Source organism: Echiichthys vipera, assembly GCF_963691815.1.
Source record: "Echiichthys vipera genome assembly, chromosome: 17".
NCBI classification, from domain to species: Eukaryota; Metazoa; Chordata; class Actinopteri; order Perciformes; family Trachinidae; genus Echiichthys; species Echiichthys vipera.
The window spans coordinates 12,112,508-12,130,781 of record NC_139842.1 but is presented as its reverse complement, the minus strand read 5'-3'; the positions used below and the strand labels follow the sequence as shown (position 1 = coordinate 12,130,781).

General features: G+C 41.4%; 2 protein-coding genes across 4 annotated transcripts in view; one reads left to right on the top strand and one right to left on the bottom strand.

Annotated features, from left to right (window-relative positions):
* Nucleotides 1-9,125, top strand: part of cyth3b (cytohesin 3b) — a 33,407-nt gene extending 24,282 nt beyond the window's left edge. For both annotated transcript variants that reach the window (XM_083931323.1, XM_083931322.1), the window contains exons 6-13: nt 48-128; nt 1,028-1,140; nt 2,269-2,417; nt 2,911-3,022; nt 5,728-5,804; nt 6,723-6,794; nt 6,948-7,102; nt 8,598-9,125. In XM_083931323.1, coding sequence (XP_083787449.1) covers nt 48-128; nt 1,028-1,140; nt 2,269-2,417; nt 2,911-3,022; nt 5,728-5,804; nt 6,723-6,794; nt 6,948-7,102; nt 8,598-8,670 — 832 coding nt within the window. In that variant the 3' untranslated portion in view covers nt 8,671-9,125. The remainder of the gene's footprint in view (nt 1-47; nt 129-1,027; nt 1,141-2,268; nt 2,418-2,910; nt 3,023-5,727; nt 5,805-6,722; nt 6,795-6,947; nt 7,103-8,597) is intronic.
* A 4,529-nt stretch (nt 9,126-13,654) lies between these two features.
* On the bottom strand, nt 13,655-18,018 carry cacng5b (calcium channel, voltage-dependent, gamma subunit 5b; the record flags this gene model as incomplete). 2 transcript variants are annotated; one of them, XM_083931300.1, is made up of 5 exons in its annotated part: nt 13,655-13,915; nt 14,748-14,893; nt 14,976-15,116; nt 15,620-15,748; nt 17,823-18,018. In XM_083931300.1, 5 exons carry the CDS (start codon nt 18,016-18,018, stop codon nt 13,655-13,657), a joined length of 873 nt encoding a protein of 290 aa, XP_083787426.1. The 2 variants fall into 2 exon arrangements, with proteins under 2 accessions (XP_083787426.1, XP_083787427.1); XM_083931301.1 differs by having other exon boundaries at nt 15,620-15,706.
* Nucleotides 18,019-18,274: the final 256 nt, after the last annotated feature.

The following is an 18,274-nucleotide window of genomic DNA, read 5'->3' as shown; positions in this document are numbered from 1 at the left end:
TAAATAGTTAAACATGTGTGACACATCCTGACCCTCCTCTCCTACAGGGATGACTTTAACATTAAGGTCCTTCAGGCGTTTGTGGAGCTTCATGAGTTTGCAGACCTCAACCTCGTACAGGCCTTAAGGTGAGTTAAAGACCAACAGTAGCACTTTGTTAATGACATACAAGAGTCTGTGTTGGTGTGGGTTGCTCTTCCTACAGTACATTTGAAATATGATCCAGGAACATCCCGTTACTTATAAATTCATTACTCTAGTTTGAAGACTTCTCAAAAATCTGACAAATTACACAGTAGTTTTTAATACTATGAGAGGATTGAAGGACATATTTTCATGCATGTAATGCATGCTACAAATATACCAGGAATGAGCGCAAGCATGTGATTGAATCGACCACTGAACGTGAGGCGGTGTCACGGTTAAAGTAAAGACAGGATCAGAATTGTCTTTGTCATTGTCTTAAAAGCTGTTCCTCATCCTGCTGGTGCTGGATCTCAGTGCCGTGAACCGTTTATCAGATGGGAGTGGATCAAACAGTGTGTTTCCAGGGTGTTTGACGTACCTGTGTAGGTTGCTGGCTCTTTCCTCAGTCTGTCGAGGTTAGGGAGCTCAAGCCCGATAATACGCTGGGCTGCCTTCACCACCCTTTGCAGGTCCTTGCGCCATATTGGACTATAGCTGATGGAGCTGTCCATGTTTTTGTCTTCTTCAATATTATAACCCACAAAAAAATATATCAAAAATTTCCCAATTTATCTCGAATGTTGACATAACACTATATCGATTAAATTTGGTTTGACAGACTTTGGTTGATGTGAGACATACCATTTTATTCTGAAAACAACGTTCTGTAGAAGAGTCAGTAAAGAGAGTTTTTGTTCATGTGGCTACATCATTCAGTTTAATGTGTTTGTCCATAATGTTTTTTTATCTACACACATGCCCACCCTTCCATGACACAGAGCTGGATTTAAATCAGCAAAATTTCTCTTTAAATTCTCTCTCTCTGTTCCTGGCGTTATAGGCAGTTTCTGTGGAGCTTCAGACTTCCTGGCGAAGCCCAGAAGATTGATCGTATGATGGAGGCGTTTGCCTCCAGGTACTGCCAATGCAATCCAGGCGTCTTCCAGTCCACAGGTACCACATACACACACACACACACACACACGCACACACACGCACACACACACACATACACACACACACACACACATACACACACACACACACACACTTCAGCAGACATATGAGTCAGACTCAGCAAGACAGTCCAGGACAGATAATACGGGCCAGCCAGACCACCTCAGCCTCAGATCAATGTTTCTGACCGTCTGTCTTCCCCAAGTAGACATCTGGGCCTGTATAAATCTTTAGCATGTGGTCATAACCCTGTAGATTCTGCCTTAAATAAACTGGAGAATATAAACATTTTCTGACTGCATGTATATCTGCTTTCAGAGAATCATAACTTGACGTTTTCGCTTTCTACTGTAGTTAGCATCTTGCTCACTAAACGCAGTGGGATCACTACTTGTGTCTCCAGCAGTGATGATGAAATCGATCACAGGTCGATATTGGGCAATCTCGGTCCGTTGCACACGCTCCTGTGTTAACCGAGCAAGTGCTGAGGAGGACACTGGTGACAGCTCAGGTCATGAATATTGATGTGGTGCAGTGGTGACACACCTAGACTTAGTTATTGGTCATCTCTCAGGGTCGGTGCGCTCAGGGTCAAAAATGACAGTGCAGGGGATGTTGACTGCAGTTAGTATGTGTGGATGGATGAGGTGGAGGATGGTTAGCAGGAGTTATGATGTGGAGTCACAAGAGCAGTGGATGGTGTGTGTGTGTGTGTGTGTGTGTGTGTGTGTGTGTGTGTGTGTGTGTGTGTGTGTGTGTGTGTGTGTGTGTGTCATGACAGCCCTCCAAAGGCCTTGGAAGGTGCCACGTGTCAGTGTATCCCAGAATATGGGGCTCTTTGTTGATTTTTATTAGACAGTCCTAAATGTTTGTGGTGAGAAAATCTGTTGATTTATTGCTGTTTGATTTGTGCTGTCATCTCAATACCATTACAATAAATGATGAGGGAAATAAGCTTCCACTGTACAGCCCACTGACGCAAGAGCTCACTATTTGGTTTTGAGTTTGAGTAAGAAAATGTTGTGAATGTGAATGTTGTGAAACAAGTGAATGATCTCGATATGGGAGATGTTGGCTCTTATTTTACGTTCCCCAGTGACACGCACTGTATAATTACCTCCACAGACACCTGCTATGTCCTATCATTTGCCATCATTATGCTGAACACAAGCCTGCACAATCCCAACGTCAGAGACAAGCCCCCCGTGGAGCGCTTCATCTCTATGAACAGAGGGATCAATGAGGGTGGAGACCTCCCAGAGGAGCTACTCAGGGTGAGAGCTTTGACATTATTAGTTTGTTGGGTATGACAAATGTATCCTATGTACAGTATTATGCGCAGAAAAGAAAACCTACAGGAAATTCTCCGACATGCAAAGCAGAGAGCCACTAATTGAGATGTTGCAGCTCGGAGGAATTAGATCTTCCCCCCAGATACTGATGCTAATGATTTTTTCGTGATCTCTCAAAGAAAGAAACATAAAAAGAAGTTGATCTACCCACATGCTGTAGGCTGCCGACTTTACCAAATTGCCCTGGGCTTCTTTTAAGTAGGAAAAGACACTTTGTAATTTAGTCATGGCAGTCATTGAGGTATGAATCATTGTCTCTCACTTTCCGACACTGAAGTAGAATCAGTCAGTGTTTGTTTAATGCACCACTAATTTGAAGGGCTGGGTTGAATGTTTTGAGACAGAGGGGAGACTAGAAGTGTTAACTTTTCTGTTCCATAATGTTCCTTTTTTTTTGTTTGCTTTCTCTGTCCAGAATTTATATGACAGCATCAAGAGCGAACCCTTTAAGATCCCAGAGGATGACGGGAATGACCTGACGCACACGTTCTTCAACCCAGACAGAGAGGGCTGGCTGCTTAAATTAGGTTAGTGTGTTTGTGTGTGTGTGTGTGTGTGTGTGTGTGTACGTGTGTGTGTGTGTGTGTGTGGGTGTGGGTGTGGGTGGATGGAAATGCAAGACATCCCGGGTGACTTTATTTGGTTACTCTCTGACTTATCCTTACTACAACTGTGGCTTTATTCTCACTGCTGAGTGAGACCTTGAGGACAGAATGAGGTCAATATCACTCGTACTCTCTCGCTCGATGGTGAGCTATCATGTTTTAGACACAGTGAACTGGAGCAGATCATTTGTGAAACATATATAAAGGTGAGATTTATGCGTTTACCTGAGTAACAATAAAGTGTCGGAACAAACCCATCAAGTCCAAATGCATAAAACAGTGCGTATGCAGTTTTAGTTATAAAGCCAGATGTTTGCAAATACGTTCTTTTTGTCAAATTTCTACTAAAGTCATGAAAACTATATGCGTGATTCTGTCTTATAAAGTCACCTATTGGATTTCGGGACATACTTAATCACTCTGTTGTGTATCAATTCCTCTGTGTGCCCCACCAGTCTGTAGGTCTGTCAATGAAAAGAAGAAGAAACAATTTTCCAAAGTTCTCCAACTATGCCAGAAGCAGCTGTCATTATGCATGGCAGCTATGCACCCGTATTATAATTATTCTCAAATATCAGAAAGGTTCGCAATAAAAGTTAAAAATGAAAAGAATATGTTAACACAGAGAACTAAAGTGATGCTACCAATGTAAATAACAATAATAACATCGATCAAAGTAGTTCATTAAAAGTGTATAAACAGTCTATATAACAATATAAATAATATGTAATCTACATTATATTTTTGTTCAGAGGAACACACGCTGTAATTATTTGTTCTGTATAAGTGTGTGGCCAGGGGTTGGATGTTATTGTATGCTTTCCCAATGAGGTAATAGATTTTACCATTTGTTCCTGTTTGTTTACACATGTTTTTGATTTGGACCTTCCCCCCTCGCTCTGCAGTTCACACCACATTAAAGACATTCATTTTTTCAACACTTTTAATTGTTGTTAGAGGTTGATTTATTATTCAACATAAAACTTGAATAGCCTGCATAGGGGTTGTCTAAGGTTAAAGGGCAAACGCACTGCAGGTGATCAGTTTTATCACACACACACGCAAACGCACACACACACACACACACACACACACACACACGCACACACACACACACACACACACGCACCTGGCTCTGACCTGCACATTCCTCTCACGCTCTGTAACGTCTCTTTAGTCTCATCAAACTAGTGAGTATGGATTCAAATAGCCCCACTGTGGCTCACAGACCTAACATGATTACACTCTAGCACGATTCCTCCCTGGAGCCATTCCCTGCACCAGTTCTCACTATAATATTTCTAATTTAACTCTCTAAAAATAAACCCTGGCGGATGTGGAGGAATAAATGCCTATTTTAGCAAATCTCTCTTTACACTGAGCGGAAATTTGGCTGTGCTAATTCAACAGCCAGAGTCTATTGAAATGTAAGGAAATCCCAAGCTTTTGTAATTATGTGAGGCCCCACAAAAACAGGAAGGAAATGCTGCAGTAAAAAGTGTTGTGACCGTAAGGGATGCTTGTTGTTGAGAGGAACTAATCAGAATGTTAGGTCAAAGCGCACACACAGGAAATGATCAGAAAGTGCTTGTGTGCATTTTCACGTCTTCATCTTGCGATTCATGTTTTGTGCATGTGTGTGTTAAGCTCACATTTGCATATAAATGTCTTTCTCATAGCTTTTTATATTGGAATGTAGTTTGCAGAGGCTAACACCAAAGGTGGTGAACTTGCTCTGGGGTTTTGTGTGTGTGTTTTTTGTGCTTACATGCCTACATGTGTGTTGCTTCAGGGGTGCTTTAGGTGCCATGTTAGGTTCATATCAAGCATTGTGTTTCCCCTCTCCTGAGAGCCAATGTGGTTGTATCTGGTTGCCTTTTAAAAATGAATAGGCAAAGTCAGCAATAATTTAGTTGCATGAGTCATCATGGAAGTTAGGAAAGATAGTGGTTGTCATTACATACTTCAGTTTTCTTCAAACTGTCTTGCCAGCATATTTTAGAAAGTGAACATTATCTTTATTGAGGGTTCATCCACCAAACACTGTTTAAAGGTTCTATATGATTCTCATGTTCAGGTTCATACTTGTATTTGGGTTTTCTACTAGAACATTTTTTACATGAAAATACCTGTATTCACCCTCTAAGTCAACAAAATATTTTATTACTGAGCTTTTCCAAACATTTTAATGAATCCAGGATCCAAGCTGAAAAAGACTGAAATTCCCCTTTAAGCAAGTTAAGTATTAATGTGTGTCTAATTTCCACATGACATGATCATGTGGTTAATGACAAGCAGCCTTTCTTACACAGGAAATTGAATTACTGCTGTGAACTGATAAACAAACATGTACAATAAGTGATTTAAAAAGTAACGTTTGGTCCTTTTTCATGATTCATAACAAGTCTGTAGGATCGAGTTAACAGCAGATATCCATATCATTGATATGACTTTTGTAATATCTATGTAATTTATAACAATTGTAGACAAGAATAAGAAAACACAGTGGATGTGGATCAGCTTCATTAATGAGTGTCACATCCCGGCTGTTTTTCCTGATGGGAGACAGCCGGTCTGTCAATGCGGCCTTTGTGTGACTTCCTGTCTCCTCTTCCTCTTCCTGTCAGGGGGCCGAGTGAAAACCTGGAAGAGAAGGTGGTTCATCCTGACTGACAACTGCCTCTACTACTTTGAATACACAACAGTGAGTGTCACACTGAGATCAAGTTTAGATCAGTAATGTGCCCCTTTGCAAGCGTTTGTGCTGGTTTCTGTGTGTTTGTGTGTCTTCAGATTAAGACTTAAATCTGAAAATACACTTTATGAATATGATCTGGTTTCCAGTTGTTATTGGGAGGACATTCTGGAATTTGGGGGTGCTATAAACATGGATAGAGGGAGAATTAGAGGAGTAGATCAGTGTAAGGAATTTAGAGAAATTCAGTGTGCCAGTAGGGCCAAAATCTTCTATCCCAATATAGGTCATTTTATATCGACAAATATGTCTGTTATATTTTCTGTTCATTTAATAAATAAAAGTCCATATGAAATACCCCCCCACCCAAAAAAAAAAAGCTTGGGTCGGCCCCGGGTGGAAATAGAGAGTGTTTACTCATTCTATTTGACTGCTAGTATCCTCATGTGTGATTGTTTGTCTAACTGTGTCGCTTTCTGTAAGAGTAAGTTTAAATGTGCATCGTTGAAGATTTTTATCGTTGCCTCTGTGTCCCTGCTAGCTGCTTCATCAGCACTGTCCTCTCTACCCTGTTATTATCCTTCAGGACACTATCATTACGTCCCGTCCTCTGGTCTGACTGCTACACACACACACACACACACACACACATTATCTGCTCTGTTAAAGAGCAGTAAGGACAAGAGGAGAGGACAGAGGAGTTATCCTCTTTTCCCTGCTTCACTTATCTATTCCCCTCCTTTTCCTTTCTGTCAGTTACAGATTACAGTTACTCGTCTTCATTTTATATGATGTAGTATAGAAATGTACTTCTTTCTATATCTTACCTCTTCGCTACTTTTCTTATCTATTTCCTTTCCTTTTTGCTTGCTCTCTCTTTCTAATTACTTGGTTGTTTTTCTCTCTCCTCTCATGTTTCTCCTTTAGGACAAGGAGCCTCGTGGGATTATCCCGCTGGAGAATCTCAGCATCAGGGAGGTGGAGGAGCCCAGGAAACCTGTGAGTGTTGCCTCATTAGAGAGCTTACCCCTTGATCATACGTCAAGCATCTTTTCTCCTCTCTTACAGTGTTTATTAGGTGTCTAAATGGCAAGTACATGTCTTGGTCAGAGTGCAGTCAAATCTCACAAATTCTCTCTGTCTGTTCCCCAGAACTGTTTTGAGCTCTATAACCCCAATCACAAGGGCCAGGTGATCAAAGCCTGCAAGACGGAGGCAGATGGGCGTGTTGTTGAGGGCAACCATGTGGTGTACAGGATATCAGCGCCTACGCCGGAAGAGAAAGAGGAGTGGATTAAATCCATCAAGTAAGACTCCTCATAAATTCACCTGAAGCAATATGTGGGAATTTCTCACATTTTGAATTTTTTTTGCTGATTACAGTGACCGAGCTTCCACCCAATAATGGTTATCATACTGGATTTTAGGGGGAAAAAAGGAAGAGACAGAAAACCGAATGTGGTTTCTTTCTGTCAGATACCAAACATACTGTAGCTCTCAGTAATAATAACCTTGCTGTCCGTGAGCTAAATGTTGCTCTGTAATCGCCTGCATAGAAGATGGTGCAATGTCAAAGAGCGTTGGCTCAGCAGAACAGAACAGAACAGTTGTATACTGTAATAAAGTGCAATCCCCCCCTCCTCCCCTCTCTCCATACTCTAAAGGAGTATTCACTGGGGAAAAGATAGGGGATTAGTCACTGTTTATAGCAGCCCAGGGGTGAGCCAGCAAACCCAGTAAACCTATCCAGGAGAGACAGCTCCAAACTGGGCTGACATACTCGCAGCTACGGAGACTAACGAGTCGCAGCATGCGCTTCACCAGAGGGGGTCCAAGAGGACTTAGGGTCTGTGAAGATAAATCACATTTTATGGAAATTATGATTTTCCCCCTCTTCTTAAGTAGAGATGATCACAGCGGCAACACTGTATCTGCTTATCTTGAGTCACAAGCACACAGAACCAGATGAGGGTGGACCAAGTGGGTCAGTGGAGAAAGTAGGCTCATGAATTAATTCAATGTGAAAGTAAAACAGGAAGCATGTATTTTTTTTTATATTTTATATTTCCCCTTCCATTAAAAATATTAAGTTTTTAAATATTTTAAGGACAGGAATGGAGTAACTGATATTAGTCACAGCAGCATTGCTTGGATTTGATCATTCTCCAGTGGAGTTTTTGTTTCATGGATTTGGGTTGTGCAAAATGACAAAGAGCAGGATAGTCATCACATATAGACTCATTCTTTAGCGTGTGCCGTTGTAAAGGGAATCAGAGATATCCGCAGTGGGGGGTTGAGCTGCTTGCTTTGTGCTGGTGCTAACAGGATTTAGCAGGCATGAAACTGGGCTCCTCAGTAGAGCCCAAATGGCTTCCTGACTCACTCGCTCTCACTGTGCGCTGCCTTTCCATCGCTCTAAAAAAATCAATAAATAGGGAGCAGGAGAACCAAGAAGAGTCAGTAATATTGAGCACCTTTGTCCGCCCTCCTTCAGACCTATAAACCTGTAGAATAGCAGGATGGAGAGTTTGTGATTGTGTGTTTTACCAAGAGTTCTGGAGGAGGTAGCAGCAAACCGAAGTACCAAGAAAAAACTTAGGAGGGAAGGGGGGGTTTCTCTTCAGAAACCATGGAAACCAAACTGGGTCACTGCACAAACTTTTTTCTTTTTTTTTTAATCTAGTTAAGGCAGGGGTTTGTATAAATGTGCCGACATTTCCATATCAAAGATGCTCGAGACCCTCCTCTCATGTGGCCTTATTATTTATTTCATCGCTGTCCTTTGATTGGCTTCTTCTCCAGGGCCAGCATAAGCAGAGACCCTTTCTACGACATGCTCGCTACCAGGAAGAGACGCATCGCCAACAAGAAGTGAAGAGGGACAGTCTTCTCAACCTCCAGCTTCTCCATCTTTCTCTCCCCTCGGTTCATGAACACATAAAACCACACACACTGCGAAGCTGGTTCACCACAGAAATGACTGTCAATGGCAGAAAACCCCAGTTCCTCTCCTGGACTGTCTACAAGTCATGTGCACTTGCTGGGGGACACATCACACTACTGAGAGGACAGCAGAGCTCCAGGAAACTCAGATATGTGGACTGGAGCAGCACATGAACAACCATTTCAGTTTGTTTCCCCTCCATCTCATATACACCCCCTACCTCCCCCTCTCATGGTTAATAACGTGTTTCTAGCTCTCCCTAAAGCACAACTGCCATGTTTCAGGTGCACATGCATGCATATGGGTTATTATAGACCAATATGTTGTGTTTGTATATATATATATATGTGTGTTTGTGTGTGTGTGTGTGTGTGTGTGTGTGTGTGTGTGTGTGTGTGTGTGTGTGCGTTTGTGTGTGTGTGTGTGTGTGTGTGTGTGTGTGTGTGTGTGTGTGTGTGTGTGTGTGTGTGTGTGTGTGTGTGTGTGTGTGTGTGTGTGTGTGTGTGTGTGTGTGTGTGTGTGTGTGTGTGTTTGTGTGTATGTGTGTGTGTGTGTGTGTGTCTGTGTGTGCAGCAGTGTGCATGCTATCAGTGCACACAGCATCTATAGTATGGGTGCATAAAAGTGTTCCCTCTGCTCTGCTTTATGAAAAAGTCAGAGTTGGGAGATATGATCGGCTACATGGGACACAAAATGCAAAAGTGAATAGAGATGTTTGGAGCAAGGAAGGTGGGAAGAAGAGACAGATGGACACATTTGGGAGGTGGTGGGTAGGTCATTGCAACATAAGCTCACCTGGACCATGTTGTCATCACACTCTGGTGCTGAATTCTTCTCTCCAGGTGCCATGGCTGAAGCCCTGCCCTGAGAACCTCAGAGAACAGCGCTGGCTTACATTTAGGTTTCTAACAAAACATTACAGTCTTGAGTCAGCTGGGCTGATTTCATTTATTTGTGTGGAGCAGAGCATTTTAAAATGTGCATACTTTTTTATTTTAGCAAAGTAGAAAGGGAGCTTTTGCCAAAGCTTGAGATGAAATTTTCTTTTTGGACTTAAAATTGTTATCCTTAAGATTTCAGTCCCGGTTGAGTCGGCGACACAACCACATTTAATAATGATAACAGCAAGTGTGGTAATACTACAGCAAAAACTCCACCTGAGAAATACAACAGAAAAGCAACTGCTGTATCCATACATTCAGTACAGCTAAACAAAATAAAGTCAGAAAAAAATAAAGGTCACACTTCACTGTTGCTGCCAAAACGACCATTGTCTTGCGTTGTACACATGGTTAGCGTTAGCCTCAGTGACAAGTACAATTAACTGCTTCATAATAAAAGCACAGTTTGTTTAACCGCTTTTAATGTAAAATGTTGAGTTTGCATTAAGCAGTAACTTGGTACAGCTCTGACATGGCTGTGGGAGAGTAAACGGTAAACAATATCCATGAGATAACATTTTTTAAAAGGCTGGATTACTTGCATCGTTTCTAGTGAATCCCTCGTATACGTGACTCCAGAAGGGGAATGGCGGACTCCACTACCAATGAAAGCTAATATTTAAAGAGGTATTTCCAGAGTATAAATACATTAATTGACAATTGCAGATTAAATGCTGACCCAAAATAGTGTCAAAGACAGGGTCTGATTTCATGGAAATCTTAAGGATTTTAACTTTAAAAAGTCTACTGGGTAGGTTTCATCGACGGCTGTGCAATGGCCCAATAGGGTACCAGTCCGATTAAGCTTTTTTTTCTCCTCTTGTCTATGGCAGTGAAGGTCGGTGTATTGTTGTGATCCTGTTTGCATTTGGTTTTTAAACCTAAAGAATCCTTGCTTGCTTTTTGTGTTCCTCTTTAAAAGCATATAAATATAACCAACTATCATTTTTGTATTTATTTTCATTTGTGAAATGATTTACTACTTCCTGTACACGTTAAACAATGTATGCTTAAGTTATGTATGTGTATATATAATGTAAAGGTTTTCTGGTCTCTTTGTTGTAGTATGCACACTCTGTGTAACATGTTGGAGCCTACAGGCAGACGTTTGCATCAGCTGAAGTTTTGGGTCTTCTTTACAAAAGCCTTAAACATAATCATAAGAAAACAGATGATGAAGATGATGAAGATGATGATGATGATGATATTGGTTAATAACAATGACAGCGCTCTTTCAAAAGCCATGACTGACGAGTGAGAAAGATGGTTGTATTTAGGATGATGATAAAGATTATAGTGAAAATGATGTTTGATGTTAATGACAATGATTATAGTAAAGTAACATGAGTGATGATGATGGCGATGATGATACTATCATTGAGGATGATGTCAAAAACACTTAACAGCAGTAGTTTTCTATGTGATTGTAAAATAAAATGAAAGCCTTTCGGTAGGGCAGAATATCTACTGCCCTGTGTGGCTTATAATTACATTAACTTTTATATTCTCTGTAAAAGCTTTCGGTCACATTGTACATTACGTGTATCTTTATAAAGTCTACATAAAGCTTACAGCAGATGTATGGTGTATATATTATTGATGCCTGTCTTGACCTACTTATTTGCATATGTAATGAGCTGTCATTAATGAATTATATACCTATTTCCTGCGATGTGACGAGTTATCTGAATGTATAACATGTCAGCCTCCATCGTGCAGAGCAGTAGTGTAGGATTAAACCTGGTCGAGTACATAGTACATCAAGAGGAAAGCTAAAGCAACACATGTTGAGTCCATGAGCGAAATCTCAGTGGGAGAGAAGATTTGGAGCAGAATGGATGGGGAGAGAGCACCCTCTACTGTTCTTATTTGTTCTTTTTATCCACAAAAGACATAGTCAATAATAATGATAATAATATACATTAAGAAGACATAAATATATCGATCAATTTGATGATTAAAAAAGATTAGAGGAATGTCTGTGGTAGGGTTTGGGGTCAAACTGGTAAAGGCAGCCTTGTAGAATTAAAGTTTTTCTCAATTCCTTAAGAACAACACTTGAAGGGAACATACTATACTCATTTTCATACTCGTATTTTGGCTTACATGCTTTAATGTTAAAAGATACAAACAAGTTACGTTTGTTTACGTCAACGTTTCCTCTTAGCGCCTGTCTCTTTAAATCTCATGAGTCTCAAGCCCTCATGAAAAAGCACAATCTGCTCTAATTGGTCAGTGTTCCTTGGTCTTCCGCATCTGTACTCTCAGCATCTCTGCACCGTCGTTGCAGCCAGGGAATGACTGTAAACGCACAGTAGCTGCACTTTCTACCTATATATACTATAGTTGTGACAAGAACTATAAAATACAGTTTCTGAATCAAGGCTCAATCTGCTTTATAACTGAATGCCTGCAAAAGGCCACTCACTCAAAAAAAAAACCACACTTGTACAATCTTATGCAATCCAATGTAACAGCGTCACCATAACATCTAGCCTGTCAGGAAAGGGGGTAGGGGTTGGGGCGCAGGTGCAGACCCAGAGGTGTCTCAAAGTTATCCCAGGGATAACCACAAAATCGCAAAAGCGATAAATAGGAAAGGAGAGAAAAAAGCAAGGTGCTGGAGCTGATCCCAGCTGACATTGGCCGTGAGGCGGGGTACACCCTGGACAGGACGCTAGCCACTCACATCTACGCGCAATTTAGAGTCATCAATTAACCTAACACCTGCATGTCTTTGGACTGTGGGAGGAAGCCGGAGAACCCAGAGAGGACCAGCGCAGACACAGGGAGAAAATGCAAACTCCACACAGAAGGATTCAAACCAAGAACCCTTTTGCTATGAGGCGACAGTGCTAACCACCACACCAATGTGCCGCTCTTGCAAATGAATCCTTCCTCTCTACATCCAATTGATTTGATCCAGCAAAACAAAGAAACAAATGCCAGCGTCAACACGGTCAACGCACGCACTTCTCACTGTCAGTGTACACCTTCCTTGTATCTTTATTCACAGAAGAGTAACAAAAAATAAGAGCTGGTATCACATTGTACAATAAAGACGCCACCTGCGTCATTAGAAATGTTTTATATTTGCAAGGCTGTGACAACAGGGGACATACATTTGCAATTTGAGAATTTGTTTGATGAGGATTTGATAGACACTTCTGAGATTATTACAAATAAGCGGTAATCTACCATTTTCATCGTGTCTTGCTGTTAAGATGTTCGAGACAAAACAGTTTCTCTAAACAAGGTACAAATACAAAAAGCTGGCAGGCCGTTTGCTTGTCGACAGGACCATCACCTGCTATCTGATGGTTGTTATAATGATGGATTGTCCTTTCATTGCATCATACACAGAACAACAGTCTTTCCTAGCGGGAAAAGGGTTAGGTTTGCCAAATGTTTGTTTTTTGCTATGTGACACGGTACATAAATAATGCCACTGAGAGAAAATGTCCTAAAGCATAAGGAGAATGTATCTATGTATTGCAACATGAGAAAGTTGAAATGTTCACAATATGAAAACATTTATGAGGCACTGGAGGGTAAAACACACAGAAAACACAGGACATTTTTCCCCTTTCAGATAAAGTTCAAAAGTAATCTACTTTATTTAACTTTGGGACCTTTGCAGACAGAATAACACCAAAAGCATGTTTTCCATTTATTTTCCTAAAACCTGCAGACTTTGCCTGCACCTAGAAAAAACGTAGGTGCTGCTACAACAACAAATTCCCAATAAGCATCTCTGACTGTATAAAATAACACAAGCGGCTCAGATGGAAATTTTTCCAAATCCCTCTGGCCACAGTCTAAGCTGCACAATTTTTTCTCCGTGAAAAAACATCAAACGCACGTAATAATATCTAAGTTGTATCTTTTTCTTGAAAGGAAACTCACTAGGCCTTGTGACCCTATGTGATCCTTTTAGTAACCTTCAGTTGGCCTCTGATGTGGTGACCCACCCCTCAGCAGGGTGAAGAGGACACCTGATCATAGTCGGGGCATTTGAGGAGAGCAGGGTAGCTGGTGCTCATCTGGAGTGAAGCTTCACTGGAGATGTCAGAGGGACTTCGCCCACGCGACCAGGCCTCTGGGTGGAGGAACTGGCCCGAGTGGTCGGAGCAGTTGCTGAGACGCGGGCGGTAGAAACTGGGGTGACGAGGCTGGTAGATCTCCTCTGCTGTGTATCGCTTCATGAACAGGTAGACGGACATGACGCCTGCGCTCTGCAGTGTATATAGGGACACATAAGATCAAAACAAAGTCAACGGATCAAAATATATGAAAAAGGTAATGAGCTCAGAAGTGCCTTCAGGTATAAGACACAAAGCATTTTTACAATATAAACAAGTGCTGCAGCCCAAAAACTGTTATAAAAACTTAAATGGTTATAGTTTCTTTGTGACAGCTTCAGTTTGGCCACTTTGCATAATCACCCAAAGTGAATACCACATTAATAATTAGTGGAAATCCTTGATAAAGCCGTTGATTTAATGTTGTGGTTTCTCTCTGTGACCACTTGAGGGCAGCCAGAACTCATGATTCTTAATAAACACACTTTAAAAAACAAAGCTCATAATGTTCCATTTTTGTTGACGTTGTATAAATTATTTCAACTATATGTTATTTACTGAGGTCATGACTAAAGTACATGTAGATGTTGCACTGCACTACATTACATAGAGAGGTGTTTTATCATCTATCACAAGCTTCTGCTACAATAAGAGTCCAGGACATGAGTATGTTATTCTGGATGCAGAGAAAAATGAGAAGCAAGTTGTGCAGTGGATTTGAATTTGAAGTTTTTTGTCTTAAACATTTTCATTTGAGTTATAACTTATCATATTTAGGTGTAATCATGTGGTACAAAGTCTATAAGCCACTAAATGGGATTTTTTCACTGTAATATCCTTTAACATGTCATATATATATAGTATTAGTGTGTTTTGTATGTTTATAACTAAATCAAATTCAAAAAAGGATGAAACATTTCGTGCCATAATCACAGCAGTGCCAAACAGAGGAAGAACTCTTTTGTGTGTCTGTTCAGTCGCTCACCTCAGTGAGCAGGAAAGAGAAGGCAGCGAAGGCAAAGGACCAGCCATACTTGTATATAAAATAGGCCTCACTGCTCTTAGTCCTGTTCAGCATTTCATCATTTATACTGGAGATGTACAGCACCAGACCCACCACCAGAGCCAAACCTGAGAGACGGAGAAATTCTATTCAGGGTCAGACAAAAAGAGACATGACAAAAGACAAAAAGAGGAGAGATGACCAGCGTACCTGAGAGGATGAAGAAGATCCCAGACACAAAAGCCAGGATGGTGCGGTGAGGCCGGACGTGCCCGATGTTGTTGAGGACAAAGCCGATGAACATGAAGAAGAGGCTGACCAGAGGGAACGGAGTGGCAGAGCGGATCATCTCTGAGGAGAGAAGAAATGCTGCCGCTTAACCCCAAAACATACAGCAGATGTGTGGACATTTCAGTGTAAAAATGAGGCGGAAACGACTTATAGACAGAGAAGCTTTAGAGTATCTCATTTAATCTCAAAGTGAAATCAAGAAATGTTTTGTTGATCAATCCCAATTATACAGCATCTGTTTTCATTTGTCATGTTTGACGGAAAAATGTTGCTTCTGTTGGGAGGAAAGGGGAACAATCAAGCTTGAGATACATAAATGTAGACACTGAAGAGATTTAACCTTCAGTAAAGCTTTGACACTGAACCACACTGAAGGACTTCTGGGTAATAAGTATTCTGGAGAAGTTCAGATAACCCAGACTCATCTGTCTGGCTACACTAACATGATTTCTGAGCACAACCTAATCTGAAAACCATCCGTTTTTTGCCATGCTTTTTGCCTGGCTGTTTATGCGAAAGACCTCAAGAGGGCCCCTTCGGTTTGTACGCCTGGCAATACTCACTGAGTACATTTACTGTGGACTCAGACGACAACTGGAGGTTCATCGGCATGATGTATGCAATGGTGAAGCAGCGACCAGACTCGTCACCTGAGGAGAAAAGAGACAAAAAACGTGGTGACAAAATTTTGGCAAAGAAGAGAGATGAGGAGACATGAAAAAATTGAGGAGAGTCGTCCAATGCCTCTTTGTAAATGCCCAACTCATAGACAAAACAGGCAAACTAAGCCAAGAGGCTAAAATAAAAGTTCAAACTCGGCAGCTAGGGTGGCATGGTAGCCTATACTGTGGAGCTGCTGAAGGAACTGCAGGGTGGAAAGGTGGAAACACAGCAGGACTACTGCAGGAAAGAGAGGGACATGGGAGGGACATATTAGAGACTGGCAGGATCCAGTGAACCAAAACTCAAGACTGTCATGTCAACAGAAGGTACATAAAGAAACATGTTTTATATACTTTACATTAAAGGAGCAGTTAAGTATTTTGGGAACTACAGTTATTTGCTTTCTTACCAGGAGTTAGACGAGAAGGTTGACACTGCTCTAATGTCTGTACAGTCAAACAGTAACTGAAAAATGAAGCCAATGTGGAAGTGCCACAAATAGTTCCTCAAAGGGCAACTTGAGGCTGGCTTCAAAATCAAATCAATCCCACTATGTTAAAGTGCACAACTTTACATATATTTATATAAAATGTTCACAGCCTGGTACAATAAAATACTCTTATACCACTTACATGTTAAAATTATATTAAGTTATGCATAATTAAGGGCATGGTCGCTTTGAGTGACCTGTGGGTGCTGTCACAGGCGGCTAGCATAGCCTGAAGCGTTCATTTGGCTGGCCGCAGCTTCTTTGACCATTTTTCACACACAATGTGACAGCGGCAGCACTGGGCTCTGAAACCCATTATTTCCAATGGCTCTTGCCATGCCACAAAGGCTCTTCACTGCATCATATGAAGCACGAACACAGGTATGTGCTCTGCTCAGTGTGCTCATTAGGTTGAACCCAGCAGGGAAAAATTCCCCTAGGCACTGCCACGATGGTGGCAGCCAGAACCACGCCCATTGAGTTTTTCAAAGGCTTTTCAGAAACGTATGGGTGACGTCAAGGAGACTACATCCATATTTACAGTATACTCTCTATGGTTATATCTAATTTCCAACACAGACATTATGCATCATGTCAATGATATAACATGACATTTGGTGCCATAACTCCTTTGTGGATTTGCCTGCCCAGGGACTGCTGTGTCCATTGTCGCTGATAAAAAACAAATGAACAAATATAGGCAATAATATTTATTATGTATGTAATAGATTTGGTCAAATAATGAAAAATGGGCTTCCTGTATCTTAAATAGACATACAGGATGGACTTCCTGCCTTAAACCTCACACATGCCCCGCTTTACTTACTAAAATGTATCATCAACTTTTTTCTCTTTTTTTCCACATACAGTAAGTGTGAGTTACATCACATCCTACAAAAACAGCTACACAGTCATTATTATCACCTCATCATCATCACATACAGACACCAGCTGGAGTTAACTGTGGCACGATGAGATGACATCTGTCTCTGATGACTTGTAAGTGCAAGTGTGTGTGTGTGTGTGTGTGTGTGTGTGTGTGTGTGTGTGTGTGTGTGTGTGTGTGTGTGTGTGTGTGTGTGTGTGTGTGTGTCAATTATGTTGCAGGACTAATTTTACACTGAGTGCATCTTGTTTTATAGTGTGGGATTGGATTTAAACAGGGAAGAAATGCAAATGCCTTGCCTCTTGTACCCCCCCCCCCACACACACACACACACACACAAGCACACGCACACACACCACACACACACACACACACACACACACACACACACACACACACACACACACACACACACACACACACACACACACACACACACACACACACACACACACACACACATACACAAACACACTGATGAAGCGATTGAATGTCATTCTATGTGAATGTCAAAGCTGCCCGATGTGGTGACGATACATCGGTGTGACAGGATCATCTCACTGCTGCTGCCACATTTAGATGCTGCACAATACAAATGAACATCCTTGAATAAAGATCATTCCACTCTTAACACCATTACATGTATCTTTGCTGATTTACACATGAACATGTGACTGTCAAACTACAGGAGCACAGAGAACCACACGCCCCAAGACTCTTTACTCACCAGCCAGGAAACAGACTCTCCAGAGGCCGGAGTGCAGTGAGGTCTTGATGTCGATGCTCTGGTTCAGAGGCAAAATGACGCCCTCTTCAAGGTACAACCAGTAGTCGGTGCTGACCGCCACTCCCAACAGCCCCAGGCTGCTGATTGCAAAGACGCTGCTCAGCAAGGTCAGGGCCTTCCTGCTGCACGAACTCATGGTGACAGCAGGGGAAGCTTCCAGCTGTGGTGGTTAAAATCAAGAAAAGTCTGAGAAGCAATCTGGAGGAAAAAGGAAACAAGAAGCAATGATTACTGGTAGAAATATTAAGGGAAGTTCAATATGGAGACCCAGAGAGTGAGATTTTAAATAAAGATAAATAGGAGAATGTTCGAATAATTTTCCAGGACAACTCAAGATTTTCAAGGACATTCTACCTTTTCTCTCATTTTCCATGTGTTTTCCATAACTGGAA